Source organism: Ailuropoda melanoleuca, chromosome 5, assembly GCF_002007445.2.
Source record: "Ailuropoda melanoleuca isolate Jingjing chromosome 5, ASM200744v2, whole genome shotgun sequence".
In the NCBI taxonomy this organism is placed as follows: Eukaryota; Metazoa; Chordata; class Mammalia; order Carnivora; family Ursidae; genus Ailuropoda; species Ailuropoda melanoleuca.
Genome location: NC_048222.1, coordinates 26,650,472 through 26,664,428, shown reverse-complemented (window position 1 = coordinate 26,664,428; position 13,957 = coordinate 26,650,472). Strand labels below are relative to the sequence as shown.

Below are 13,957 nucleotides of genomic sequence, written 5' to 3'. Positions count from 1 at the left end.
CCCGCCGTTCAGTTTTGGCTCTAAGCCCTGGGGTTCGGAGGCCCGGTTTTCGGGGCGGAGCTGGCCGCGGGGGCGGGGGCGGGGCATGGGGGGCGGAGCTGACCGCGGGGGCGGGGCCAGGGTCTCACACCATCCAGTGGATGTCTGCTTGCTACGTGGGGCCGGACGGCCGCCTCCTCCGCGGGTACAGTCAGTTGGCCTACGACGGCGCGGATTACATCGCCCTGAACGAGGACCTGCGCTCCTGGACCGCGGCGGACACGGCGGCGCAGATCACCCGGCGCAAGTGGGAGGCGGCAGGCGCGGCGGAGCAGCAGAGGAACGAGCTGGAGGTCACGTGCGTGGAATGGCTCCGGAGGTACCTGGAGATGGGGAATAAGACGCTGCTGCGCACAGGTACCAGGGGCCGCGGGCCTCCCACCATTTCCCCTCAGGCTGAGGCCTCCTAAGAGGATAGGAAGAAGTGGGATCCACACCAATATATGGCCCTTCCGTGGGTTGAGTCTGGAGACTAACTCTGCCTGTGTTTTCAGACCCCGTACCAGGGAGTGGCCCTAAGGGTCTGCCTTTCTCCTAGGGACCATTGAGGGTGACAGTCTCTCCACGAATGGAGGAGGAGACCATTTCTGGAATAACTGATGAGCGTTTCCCTTAGACTCACAGTGCCTTTGGGAACCTTGGGGGATTTTCTTAGGCTTTGTTCTCCGCCCCATACCCCATGTATTTGGGGTCTGACTTTACCTATTCTGAATCACTTGGCCTCCAGCCAGGCCAGGACCGGAAATTCCTTTTTTCCTCACAGAATCCTGCCTCTACACTGGGCCATCTCAACCTAATTCTAGAACTTAACAAGTAAGAAGAGATTATGTGTTCAGGCTGCTGTCTAGGTCATTGCTCTCTTTCCCCACCCCAGTTTTCCTGTTCGTTCTCAAGATGGCCACATGAAAGCTGCTTCAGTGGACCAAGATAGTTGTAAAGTTGTGAATTTTCTTTCTTTTTTTAAAAAAAATTTTTATTCAAATTCAATTTAGTTAACATATACTGTATTATTAGTTTCAGAGATAGAATTTAGTGATTCATCAATTGCATATAACATCCGGTGCTCATTACATCACCTGCCCCCCTTAATGTCATCATCCAATTATCCCCCCCACCTCCCCACCAGCAACCCTGTTTGTTTCCTAGACTTAAGAGTCTCTTATGGCCTGTCTCCCTCTCTGATTTCCTTTCCTCTGATTTTTCCTTTCCTTCCCCTATGTTTATCTGTTTTGTTTCTTAAATTCCGCATATGAGTGAAATCATTTGGTATTTGTCTTTCTCTGACCTATTTCATTTAGCATAATACCCTTTAGTACCATCTGCATTGTTGCAAATGGCAAGATTTCATTCTTTTTGGTGGCTGAGTAGTATTCCACTGTGTAATATATACCACACTTTCTTTATCCATTCATCTGTTTATGGACATCTGGGTTCTTTCTGTAGTTTGGCTGTTGTGGACATTACTGCTCTAAATATTGGGGTGCATTTGCCCCTTCGAATCACTATGTTGGTATCCTTTGGATAAATACCTAGTAGTGCAATTGCTGGGTCGTAGAGTAGCTCTATTTCTACCTTTTTGAGGAACCTCCATACTGTTTTCCAGAGTGGCTGTACCAGTTTGTATTCCCACCAACAGTACAAGAGGGTTCCCTTTTTTCCACATCCTTGCCAACATCTGTTTTTTCCTGAATAGTTAATTTTGGCCATTCTTACTGGTGTGAGGTGGTATCTCATTGTGGTTTTGATTTCTATTTCCCTGATGCCAGTGATGTTGAGCATTTTTTCATATGTCTTTTAGCCATCTGGATATATTTGGAAAAATGTCTATTCGTGTCTTCTGCCCATTTCTTAACTGGAGTTTTTCATTTTTGGGTGTTGAGGTTAATAAATTCTTTATAGATTTTGGATACTAGCCCTTTATCTGATAAGACATTTGCAAATATCTTCTCCCATTCTGTAGGTTGCCTTTTAATTTGTCGATTGTTTCCTTTTTTTTTTTTTTTTTAAGATTTTATTTATTTATTCGACAGAGATAGAGACAGCCAGCGAGAGAGGGAACACAAGCAGGGGGAGTGGGAGAGGAAGAAGCAGGCTCCCAGTGGAGGAGCCTGATGTGGGGCGATCCCATAACGCCGGGATCACGCCCTGAGCCGAAGGCAGACGCTTAACCGCTGTGCCGCCCAGGCGCCCCTGTTTCCTTTGCTTTTTATCTTGATGAAGTCCCAGTGGTTCATTTTGCTTTTGTTTCTTTGCTTTTGAAGATGTGTCTAGCAAGAAGCTGCTGCGGCCGAGGTCAAAGTGGTTACTGCCTGTGTTCTCCTCTAGGATTTTGATGGATTCTGGTCTCACATTTAGGTCTTTCGTCCATTTTGAGTTTATCTTTGTGTATGGTGTAAGAGAATTGTCCAGTTTCATTCTTCCGCATGTGGCTGTCCAGTTTTCCCAATACTATTTGCTGAAGAGATTGTCCTTTTTCTGTGATGAATATTCTTTCCTGCTTTGTTGAAGATTAGTTGACCATATTGTTGAGGGTCAATTTCTGGGTTCTGTGTTCTGTTCCATTGATCTATGTGTCTGTTTTTATGCCAGTACCATGCTGTCTTGATGATCACAGCTTTGTAATATAGCTTGAAGTCCGGAATTGTGATGCCTCCAGTTTTGGTTTTCTTTTTCAACATTCCTCTGGCTGTTCAGGGTCTTTTCTGCTTCCATACAAAGTTTTAGGATTATTTGTTCCAGGTCTGTGAAAAATGCTGATGGTATTTTGATAGGGATTGCACTGAATGTGTAGATTGCTCTAGGTAGCATAGACATTTTAACAATATTTATTCTTCCAATCCATGAGCATGGAACGTTTTTCCATTTCTTTATGTCTTCCTCAACTTCTTTCATAAACATTCTATAGTTTTCAGAGTACAGACCCTTTACCTCTTTGGTTAGGTTTATTCCTAGATATTGCAGGGGTTTTGGGGCAGTTGTAAATGGGATCGATCCTTGATTTCTCTTTCTTCTGTCTCATTGTTCGTGTATAGAAATACAACTGACTTCTGTGCATTGATTTTATATCCTGTCACTTTGCTGAATTCCTGTATCAGATCTAGCAATTTTTTTGGGGGGGGGGTTCTACATAGAATATCATGTCATCTGCGAGGAGTGAAAGTTTGACTTCTTTGCTAGTTTGAATGCCTTTTATACCTTTTTTTGTCTGACTGCTGAGACTAGGACTTCCAGTACTATGTTGAGCAGCAGTGATGAGAGTGAACATCCCTGCCATTTTCCTGACCTTAAGGAAACACTCTCAGGTTTTCCCCATTGAGGATGATATTCACAGTGGGTCTTTCATGTATGACTTTTATGATATTGAGGTATCTCCTTCAATCCCTACATGGTGGAGAATTTTTATCAAGAAAGGACACTGTAGTTTGTCAAGTGGTTTTTCTGCATCTTTTGAGAGGATCCTATGGCTCTTGTCCTTTCTTTTATTAATGTGGTGTGTCACACTGATTGATCTGTGGATGTTGAACCACCCCTGCAGTCCAGGAATAAATCCTTTTAATGTACAGTTGGATCCTATTAGGTAGTATCTTGGTGAGAATTTTTGCATCCATGTTTATCACGGATATTGGTCTGTAATTCTCCTTTAAAATGTAATTCTCCTTTATAGTTCTATATAGATAGAATATATATAGAATTTATCTGTGAAGTCCATCTGGTCCAGTGTGTCATTCAAAGCCCTTGTTTCCTTGTTGATCTTCTGCTTAGATGATCTATCCATTGCTGTGAGTGGGGTGTTAAAGTCCCCTAGTATTATTGTATTATCATCAATGAGTTTCCTTAATTTTGTTATTAATTGGTTTATACACTTGGCTGTTTCCAAGTTAGGGGCATAAATATTTACAATTATTAGATCTTCTTGTTGGATAGACACTTTTATTATGATATAGTGTCCTTCATCTCTCATTAGTTTTTGGTTTAAAACCTGGTTTGTTTGATAAGGATGGCTACTCTAGCTTTCTTTGGATGTCCATTGGCATGATAAATGGTTCTCTACCCCCTCACTTTCAATCTGGAGGCGTCTTTGGGTCTAAAATGAGTCTCTTGTAAACAGCGTATCAATGGGTGTTGTTATTTTATCCGCTCTGATACCCTGCGTCTTTTGATTGGAGCATTTAGTTCATTTACATTCAGAGTAATTAGTGAAAGATAAGAATTTAGTGTCATTTTATTACCTATAAAGTCATTGTTCCTGTAGATTGTCTCTGTTCCTTTCTGGTCTTTGTTACTTTTCAGCTCTGTCTCTGCTCAAAGGATCCCCTTTAATATCTCTTGCAATGGCTGATTCAGTGTTCACAAATTCCTCTAGTTTTTGTCCTGGAAACTCTATCGCTGCTTCCATTCTGAATGACAGCCTTGCTGGATGAAGTATTCTTGGCTGCGTATTTTTCCCATTTAGCCCCTTGAATATATCATGTAGTCCTTTCTGGCCTGCCAGGTCTCTGTAGACAGGTCTGCTTCCAGCCTTATGTGTCTACCCTTGTAGGTTAAGGACCTCTAGTTCTGCGGTGCTTTCAGGATTTTCTCTTTATCTTTGAAATTTGCAAGCTTCACTATTATATGTCAAGGTGTTGACCTATTTTTATTGATTTTGAGGGGGATTCTCTGTGCCTCCTGGACTTGAATGCTGTTTCCTTCCCCAGATTAGGGAAGTTCTCAGGTGTAATTTGTTCAAATAAAACTTCTGCCCCTTTCTTCTGCTCCTCATCTTCTGGGACTCTTATGATATGGGTATTATTTCACTTTATGGAATCACTGTGTCCTCTAAGTCTCCCTTTGTGATCTAATCATTTCTTTTCTTTCTTCTTTTCAGCTTCCTTATTTTCCATCATTTTATCTTCTATATCACTGACTCACTCTTCTGCCTTGTTCATTCTCATTTTTATTGCTTCCATTTGGGGCTGCATCTCAGTAATAGCATTTTTAGTGCCTGGCTAGATTTTAGTTCTTTCATTTCTACAGTAAGGGTTTCTCTAGTGTCTTTTATGCTTTTTTCAAACCCAGCTAGAATCTTTATAATCGTTTTAAATTCTAGTTCAAATATCTTACTTATGTCTGTATTGATAAACTCCCTGTCAGTGATTACTGCCTCCTGTTCCTTCTTTTGGGGTGAATTTCTCTATCTCATCATTTTGTCCAGAAAAGAATAGAAGAATGAGAGAAAATAACAACAGTAACGACAACAGAAAAAAACAAAACAAACCAGAAAAAAACAAAAACAAAACAAAACAAGAAATAAAAAAGAAAACAAAACAAAAACTAGATCTTGATGTGTTTTGGTCTGCTTATTAAAAGAAACTAGATCCCAAAATAAGAAAGAAAAACTTATATATATACAAAAATAAAATAAAATTCAATGAAAGGGAACGATTTAAAAATATATATAATGTATATATGAAAATTAAAAAAGAATAAAAAACTATTGAAAAATAAGAAAATAACTGAAAAAATAAACTGAAAGACTAGAGAATAAAGAAACAATGAATGCTATATACTGTTTTCCCCAGGGGCTGAAGCTTTGCAGCCCCCAAGGTCAGAAAACTTGGTGCCAACGAGTTGTCCCTGCCGGTCTTCTAGGGGAGGGGCCTGTTGCTGGGATTCTCAGGTGGACTTTGCCCTGGTGGAAATGGGCCTCCCTTGCAGACTCTGCGCTCAGCGTAAGCAACTATGGGTCCACTAGGTGGTGCTGTTTTGCTCTCTGAAGGCTTTGAGCTCTGGTGAGAGGGATGAATATGGCTGCACCCCGCCCTCTAGCCTGGACCTGGAAATTCACAGGCCCCACTCTTCAGTGAGCTCGCACAGAAAAGCAATCAATCACTCTGGTCTCCCCGGTTTCCCTGGGAACTCTGTGTTTACCCAGCCTGTGACCAAGCGATTTTATGTCAGGGACGAGACTGAGTTTCAAAACTCCAAACTTTTTTTTTTTTTAAGATTTTATTTATTTATTTGACAGAGAGAGACAGCCAGGGAGAGAGGGAACACAGGCAGGGGGAATGGGAGAGGAAGAAGTAGGCTCCCAGTGGAGGAGCCTGATGTGGGGCTCGATCCCAGAACGCTGGGATCACGCCCTGAGCCGAAGGCAGACGCTTAACGCCTGAGCCACCCAGGCGCCCCCAAAACTCCAAACTTGATAGACTCCTGCAGTGTGGACCTGTGCAGTTCCTCCTGGGGGGAGGGGGGGAGGGGGCTTCGCCCTCTGCCTCTGCCGCTTGCTGGGCCGCTGCTCGGAGAGGGTTCATCCGACTGTGCAGCGGTTCCCAGTTTACGGCAACACCCAGCGGAAAGCTGGGGCCTGGACTCGCTGATTGCAGCGGCTTCCCTGCTCCGATGCCTGGGAGCTCTGCTGCACTCGGGCACCCCCAGTCCTTCTGTAACCCCGGGGCTCCTGAGACCACGCTGTCCCACCTAAGATTCCACCCCACTCCGCCACCTGAGCATCTTTAAGCCTGGGACGTCCCTCACTGGATCGGACTTCTAAAAGTTCCAATTTTGTGCTCATTGCTTGTAATGAGCGCTCTCTGCTCTGTGGGATCCTCCGATATTTCGCCCTGGATTCATGTCTCCACAACTCGTACCTCCCAAACAGTGGTCGCTTTTCTACTTGGAGACTTGTAGCATTTCTTTTTTCAGATCTCCCGTTGATTTCTCAGGTGTTCAGAATGATTTGATAACTACCTAGCTGATTCCAGGGACCAGATGAACTTAGGGTCTCCTACTCCTTCCCAAGTTCCTGAATTTTCTGACCCTTCTCTTTAGATCCCCCGAAGACACATGTCACCTACCATCCCCTCACTGACCATAAGGTCACCCTGAGGTGTTGGGCCCTGGGCTTCTACCCTGTGGAGATCACCCTGACCTGGCAGCAGGATGGGGAGGACCTGACCCAGGACACAGAGCTTGTGGAGCCAAGGCCTGCAGGGGATGGGACCTTCCAGAAGTGGGTGGCTGTGGTGGTGCCTTCTGGAGAGGAGCAGAGATACACGTGCCGTGTGCAGCATGGGGGGCTGCCCGAGCCCCTCACACTGAGATGGGGTAAGGAGGGAAACCTGGGCACAGAGCCTCCTCTCAGGGACATGAGGAGCTGCTGGGGAGAACTTCAGGAGGGTTGGGGCTGAGACCTGGAGGTCAAGGCCCTCACCTTATCCTCTCTTCCCAGAGTCCCCTCCTCGGCCCCCCATTCCCGTCGTGGGCGTTGTGGGCTGGTCTGGTTGTGGTCACTGGCGCTGTGCTGGTTGGAGCTGTCATGTGGAGGAAGTAGAGCTCAGGTAGGGAAGGGAGTGCTCTGAGTTTCTTATCCTTTGGCAGTGTTTCAAGCCCAGGTGGAAGTCGGTCCTGCCTTGTTGATGGGCAGTGCCGTCTGCACACGTGTGCTCGTCCATGGTGCGGCTCGTTGCTACAGTCACTGTAGTCAAGCACAGGTGAGAGTGAAGGACAGATTAATCACCCCAGTGAATGTGGTGACAGCCCCGATTCCCAGCAGTCACAGGTCAGAGAGCAAGGTCCTTGCTGAGGACAGACTCCAGGAGGACGTTTGGTCTTGCCTTGCCATCTCTTCTCTTCCTGTCCCCAGCCCTGCCCTAGGTCTGTAGTGACAGTCCTGGAAACTTCCCTGTGGTCCAGGCTATCCGTCTCATCTAGGATCTCAGGCCGTGTCTCCTCCATGGCATCTCATGGGATGTTTTCTTTCCCCAGGTGGAAGAGGAAGGAGTTACGCTCAGGCTGCAAGTAAGCATGGAGGGGGTGATCCCTGAGACCCTGAGACAGTGTAGATAGATGTCTTGGGGAGCTCACCCACCCCACAGCATTCCTTTAGTTTCATCTCCTGTGGCTCTGACCACATTCTGTGTGTTGTGCCCCAGGCAGGGATAGTCCTCAGGGCTCTCTCTGCTTCTAAAGCTGAGATCCTGGAGGGCCTGACATGGGGGTGGGGAGGAGCCATGACTGGGTAGTGGGGATTCTTTGCGTAGGATACTTTGAGCACAGGGAGGGCTCTTGGGAAATTCCACATGTATGTGACTGACCTGAATCTGTTCGTGATTATTTTCTGTCACAGTGTGAGCCAGCTGCCTTGTGGGGGACTGAGCGATGCAAGATGTGTTCACTTGCCCACCTTGTGACATCAACACCTCTGATTTCTCTTTCTGCAAAGGGCATCGGAATGTGTCCGTGTTCCTGTTAACATAATGTGAGGACGTGGGGAGACTGGCCCCCCACCGCACACGACCCCCCCCACTCTCCCCGCCCTGACCGACCTGTGTTTTCCTTCCTCATCTGCTTTCGTGTTCTGGCCGAGGGAGGGTGGGCCATCTCCATCCCTGCCTTTACTTCATGTTACACTGAGCTACGACTTCTTACTTCCTGATGACAAGAGGACTCTGGATGGGAACTGGTTTTTTCCCTGTTCTTGTCATGAGGAGTGGATCAGTTAGTGAAAGGAGAGGATTCCTGAAGTTTGAGACAGGAAATAAATGGAAGCACTGACAACCTTCCGGAATCTGCGAGTTTGGTGTGCTGGGTCTCCGCTTGGTGGGGACAGGCGAAGGCCGTGAGGACCCTCGTGAGGAGAAGCGTCATGCCCAGCGGGTGCTCAGTTCAGCATGGGTGTGACATGGCCCTGCTCAGCCGGGGAGTCTCTCTGCTCTTTCGTCCTTGTCCCTCCAGTAGCACCTGTCATTCCAGGCCCTGGGATCACAGAGACTCGGACATCACCCAGACCTCATCCTGCCTCCGGGACCGACCGTGGGCAGCAATGTCGTGGGGCCGGGTCAGCCTGGGCTCAGGCCTGGGTTGGGCCCTCAGCCCATCTTTGGGGGTTTACTTGTCGTTTCTGTTTCTGTACAGGATTAGCCTGTTTTCATGTTCGGGGGAGTTCTGGTCTCATTCAGCTTCGGGTGCCTCCTGTCTGACGGCAGCAGGAGGTGGTTGGCCTGTTGGTGTCTCCATAAAGCCCAGGAATCCGGAGCATCCAGAGGTTATTTTCAGACTCATGGAGGTCTTGCCCTCCTTCTGGGGCTCGGCTGTTCTCTCGTCTCTTCCGCCGTCTTCTCAGAGGAGCAGATTGTGGACTAGCGGACAGGAAGCTGGCCCTCATTTCTCATTCTGAATTAGTTCCCGTCAGTTTCCGTCCTCTGCCCACCCTCTGCCCTAGTGATCCTGTGCTGGCTCCGGTCCGAAGTCGAGAACTGGGAGGGGGGGCAGAGTCTCCTTCGATTGCTGCTGGGTTGGGAAATAGCACCTGTGCGTCAAGGATGGCGGTTTGTTGAAAATGGGAATGTACTTGGCGTGCAGGGGGGGCGCTGTGAGCTCGGGGAGGGAACGGGAGGGGGCGGCGCGGTGAGGAAGGACAGGGCACTGGGGGCAGCGGGAGGGCCGAGAGGGCCGTCTGTGCTGGAGCGGCCGCAGAGCAGCGGTGGTCTGAGGCTGCATTAGTAAAGGTGCTGCCTCTGGAACGGGGAGGTGCTCCGCACTGATCGCTCCTTCGCAGGCGCACGTCGCCGCCAGACCCGGGACACGCGGTTTGTATCTGGGAAATCCGGTTGGTGTGTCTGTGTTTACAACGAGGTGCGGCCGCGGCTGGTCGTCGCATCACCCGTTCAGCAGCAGGAGAGTAGCTTAGGATTCCCAGTGGTCGTGCCTCAGCCCCGCTTCTAGGGCTTGTTAAACAGGAGAGTCCTTGACCCTGTGCCCGGTCCTCGGAGTCTGTGGGTCTGGGGACAGGCCGATCTGCAGCCGCTGAGCTCGGTGAGGAGCGCAGGCCGGGGTGGTGGGGGCACCTACATCACATTCACGTCTGTTTCTTTCCCTGGCAAAGAGAAGGGAGGACGTCTGTTGTCCGTGGGAGGTGTGATGTGTGACACACACTTTATTGTTTCGTCGTGGGTGTCGTCGGGGAGGATCAGAGAACTTTGCTCCTGGAGCAGACGAGGTGCGGGGTTACTTGCTTGCTCTTACTCTCAATCTCTCTTTGTGGAGCGGGGAGGGTCCCCTCCCCACCAGCTCTCTGATTCTCTATCACCACCCAGGAGTTCAACAACTCCCAGATTTCACGTCTGACACTGTTGACCTGAGTGAGCCTGCGATGCACAGGGGGGTGGACTCGTCCTGCGAGATGGCCCTCCACCCACAGGTGAGTCTCAGCTCTCAGGTGCCCATATGCCCTGCACTGTTGTTCAAGTTGGCTGCGAAGTTGGGGTACCCTGCACGTTCAGTAATTTGCCAGCATGGCTCGTAGATCTCAGGAGAATTCCACGCTTCCTCTCATGGTTTATCACGAGGATACGCACGATGAGGCGCAGGAGCGAGGCCGCAGGAAGGTCCCCGGGCACGAGCCTCTGTCGCCCTGGACTTGGAATGTGCTGCCCTCAGAGCACGTGGACGTGCTGGCCATTTCTGAAGCTCTGTGAACCCCACCTTTGAGAAGTCTTCATGGAATCTTCAGGACACAGGCACCCTTGATCCAGTCCCTGGCTGTCGGGGATGCAGGTCTGGGGGCCAGAGGTCAGGGAGTGAGGCGGATGGGTCCAACTCTGTAGTCATGGCTTGGTCCTCCTGGTCACCAGCCCCCGACCTGAAGCTGTCCAGGACCTGCAGCCAGGTCGTCTCATGAGCATACTGGGGCGCTGTTATCACTCAGGAGATCCCAAGGCTTGGTGACCTCGGTGCCAGGAACCAGGGCAAAGACCAGATATTTGTATTATCCCACAGGCCACGCTCTGGTCTTTGAGCACAGATCCCTCGTAGCAGTAGGAGCAGAACCACAGAGACGCGACATGGTACTAGAGTCCCCTCCGGTCATTAACAGTTCACGCATCCGGCCATTAACAGTTCACGCATCTGCCTGCCGGAGGACGGGGTCTCCCAGGGTCACTGCGGTCTGCTGGCTCCATCCAGTGTTGCCTGGTTCCAGGAGCAGGAATGTTCTCGCAGCCTATGGCTGTCTCACTCAGGCATCTGAGTATTTGAGCTAAGAGACAGGGCCATCTCTTGCTCACACTTCGGAGGCGTTAACGTACTATTGGATTTCCCTCATTACACAGCGAATTTATCCATTCCTTTACCCTCAGCTACTGTTTCTACTTCCCTGCATTTACACCCAACTCTCTGCCTTTGGCAGGGACGTTATGGGGGGCTGCTGGGCGGGTCTGGACCGCGGGCATCAACACCGGTCTGGCAAGGCCCTCCCCGCTCAGTCCATGCTCGGTCGTAGAGGGGAGGGTCACACAGGGACAGGACTGGTGGGTAAGGCACCACCAGGCGATGTAGCTGTGCTCGCTGTCAGCCCCAAGTTTGCCGGCTGGGGTGCAGGCACAGCCCTCCCCTTCGGGTCCGTGGGAATTCCCACATCAGAGCTTAACGAAGTATTTACGGTGTCTTCGTGGGAATCCTTCCCGTTTCTGGCGCTCGCATCCCGGTCCTGAGCCTCTGCATCGGGTTGGAAGAGAGAACGTTGAGGGGAACCAGAGTCATACCGATGTCCTCGTCCTTGGGAAGGACTGTGGAGTCATAGTGGTACCTGTCCCTCCCCCTCCTCCTCAGATCCCCCAGGAGAAGTGTGTAATGGGGACCGTCCTGTAGCCCCACTCATGCCGGGTGGGAGTGCACACTTGTGAGGGTGTGTAAACCAGCACCTCATGCCTCCATGGCCCCAACACCTGTTTTCACAGTGTTTCCGTTGCCGGTTCCCATTCTCCATGAAGCTGTTACTCTGTCAGCATGTCTGTTTGCCCATCGTGGGACATTATGGCTTGTCACTTTTTTGGTGTGATGAAATGTGACTGAGCATTTGAAACAGGTGCAGTATCTTTTTTTTTCCCACATGTGCCCCAAAAGGCATGCGTCAGAATGTTCTAGGAGCAGAATGTTTGATTGCCCCCAATGGGAAACAACATACCTGCATAGGACAGGAAATACATACATAAATTTAGTGCATCCGCACAACAGAATAGCTGCAGCCCCGAAACAGCCTGGGCTGTGGCTACACCCCACCGCGTGCGTGAATCTCACGGACACGGCACCGACTGAAAGAAGCCACACATGCAAGAGTATGACTCTGTATGTGACGTGGACGATCAGGACTAACGCATGACGTCAGAAGTCAGAGCGGTTGCCTTCTGTGGTGACGTTGTGACGGGGAATCTCTGTGACGCTCAGCGCACCCGCATCGTGCTCTGGGGGCAGGACATGGAGCTGTGCACGTGTCAGATGTCACTGAGCTGTCCTCACAGGACCCGTCCTCTCGTGCACTTTAGTTTTTAAAATTTCTAATTGATGTATAGCTGCATTCTGTGTTCTGTTGTTTTTTTGGGGGGGTTTTGGTGTTGTTTTTTAACAGCACTCTGACCGNCAAAAGGCATGCGTCAGAATGTTCTAGGAGCAGAATGTTTGATTGCCCCCAATGGGAAACAACATACCTGCACAGGACAGGAAATACATACATAAATTTAGTGCCTCCGCACAACGGAATAGCTGCAGCCCCGAAACAGCCTGGGCTGTGGCTACGCCCCACCGCGTGCGTGAATCTCACGGACACAGCACCGACTGAAAGAAGCCACACATGCAAGAGTGTGACTGTATGTGACGTGGACGATCAGGACTAATGTATAACATCAGAAGTCAGAGAGGTTGCCTTCTGTGGTGACGTTATGACGGGGAATCTCTGTGACGCTCAGCGCGCCCGCATCGTGCTCTGGGGCAGGATGTGGAGCTGCGCACGTGGCAGATGTCACTGAGCTGTCCTCACAGGACCCGTCCTCTCGTGCATTTTAGTTTTTAAAATTTCTAATTGAAGTATAGCTGTGTGCTGTGTTCTGTTTTTTGTTTTTTAACAGCACTCTGACCGTTTGCATCCACCACTGAGCGAGCAAAGCCCAATCCAGAACACGTGTTCCTGTCAAGGTCCATTTGTCACCCTTGGGGTCACCGGTACTACTCTGACATGCCAGGTGCGTTCAAGGATTTCCTGCCAGGGGTCGGCCTCCTAGCTATCTGTAGTGTTCGGTGGCAGCCAGAACAGTTCTTTTTGGTATTTTGGGCCGCAGAGGATGCAAGTGGACGATAGAGTTTCAGCCTTTCTCTGTGTTGCCACAGCCCCCATTGTCCCCTTATTTCACTGCCCTGGGCGGCTACCTCAAGAGAGGACACCAGGATACCCACTCATCCGTTCCAATCGACTTCCAAACTCGGAGGTGGTTCTTGTGATGGGCATCAACATGTCCCCCTTTCATGCACCCCTCAAACTCCCATAGTGAGCGAGGGCCCAGCCCCCATGTGGTTATTCCGGTAATAGACTGTGTTTCCATTGCCCTCCCACCCGACCATGTGGTCTGTCTGTCGGCCACTGACCATGAGCTGGTAAGTTCAAAACACAGGAGCTTTTCTCGTTGTTCAATTTTTTCCCTACTATGTATCAACCTAAACATTAAACTACCCTAATGACTGAAAGACAAAATAATCCTGAGCCTGATATAGGCTGTAATCTTGGATGATGTTGGAGAAACACTCTAAGGGAGAGGACAATGCCCAGAAGAATTCCATTAAAAGGTGGTAACAGTTAAAAAAATTTCACACACTTCTAAAAAACAATATGACACAATTAATAATAGCACGTCGCACATTGTCTTCTATAACCTTGATTTTAAAAACACAGAAGTGAAAAGCTCAGTGAGCTGATCTGCATGCAGTGATGGAACAGTTCTCCTGTACTAAAAGCTGAACTTTTAAAAAACCGGTATTGTAAGGCCTAATATAACGATTTCAATCAGCAGTGGCTTCCCTTTCAGCTGGACCCCTAATAAGTCTTCGAATTCCTCTCTTTCCTGCAGGACCTTCTGGTTTTGCAAAACTTCACTTCTGTGCATGCTGCTTT

The 13,957-nt window shown here is 49.2% G+C and overlaps 2 protein-coding genes and 1 long non-coding RNA gene across 5 annotated transcripts in view; all 3 read left to right on the top strand.

Moving 5' to 3' along the window:
• Positions 1-13,957, top strand: part of LOC109488766 (saoe class I histocompatibility antigen, A alpha chain-like) — a 79,110-nt gene that overhangs the window by 505 nt on the left and 64,648 nt on the right. The gene's annotated exons all lie outside the window — the stretch shown is intronic.
• Positions 89-8,587, top strand: LOC105234428 (class I histocompatibility antigen, Gogo-B*0201 alpha chain). 3 transcript variants are annotated; one of them, XM_034660461.1, is made up of 6 exons: positions 89-396; positions 6,850-7,125; positions 7,250-7,358; positions 7,664-7,674; positions 7,786-7,818; positions 8,243-8,587. In XM_034660461.1, exons 1-6 carry the CDS (start codon positions 141-143, stop codon positions 8,275-8,277), a joined length of 720 nt encoding a protein of 239 aa, XP_034516352.1. In that variant the 5' UTR covers positions 89-140; the 3' UTR covers positions 8,278-8,587. The 3 variants fall into 3 exon arrangements, with proteins under 3 accessions (XP_034516352.1, XP_034516354.1, XP_034516353.1); XM_034660463.1 differs by having other exon boundaries at positions 8,147-8,587; XM_034660462.1 differs by lacking the exon at positions 7,664-7,674.
• Positions 10,025-11,881, top strand: LOC117802308. Its single transcript, XR_004625427.1, has 2 exons — positions 10,025-10,219; positions 10,325-11,881. It is a non-coding gene; the product is annotated as an uncharacterized LOC117802308 (long non-coding RNA).

Bases quoted from the DNA above. Each gene is read 5' to 3' on its own strand.
- LOC105234428 (XM_034660461.1), top strand. From the start codon at position 141: ATGTCTGCTTGCTACGTGGGGCCGGACGGCCGCCTCCTCCGCGGGTAC. The intron at 7,126-7,249 runs GTAAGGAGGGAA...CTCTCTTCCCAG, and splicing joins GCCCCTCACACTGAGATGGG to AGTCCCCTCCTCGGCCCCCC. The intron at 7,819-8,242 runs GTAAGCATGGAG...CTTTCTGCAAAG, and splicing joins GAGTTACGCTCAGGCTGCAA to GGCATCGGAATGTGTCCGTG.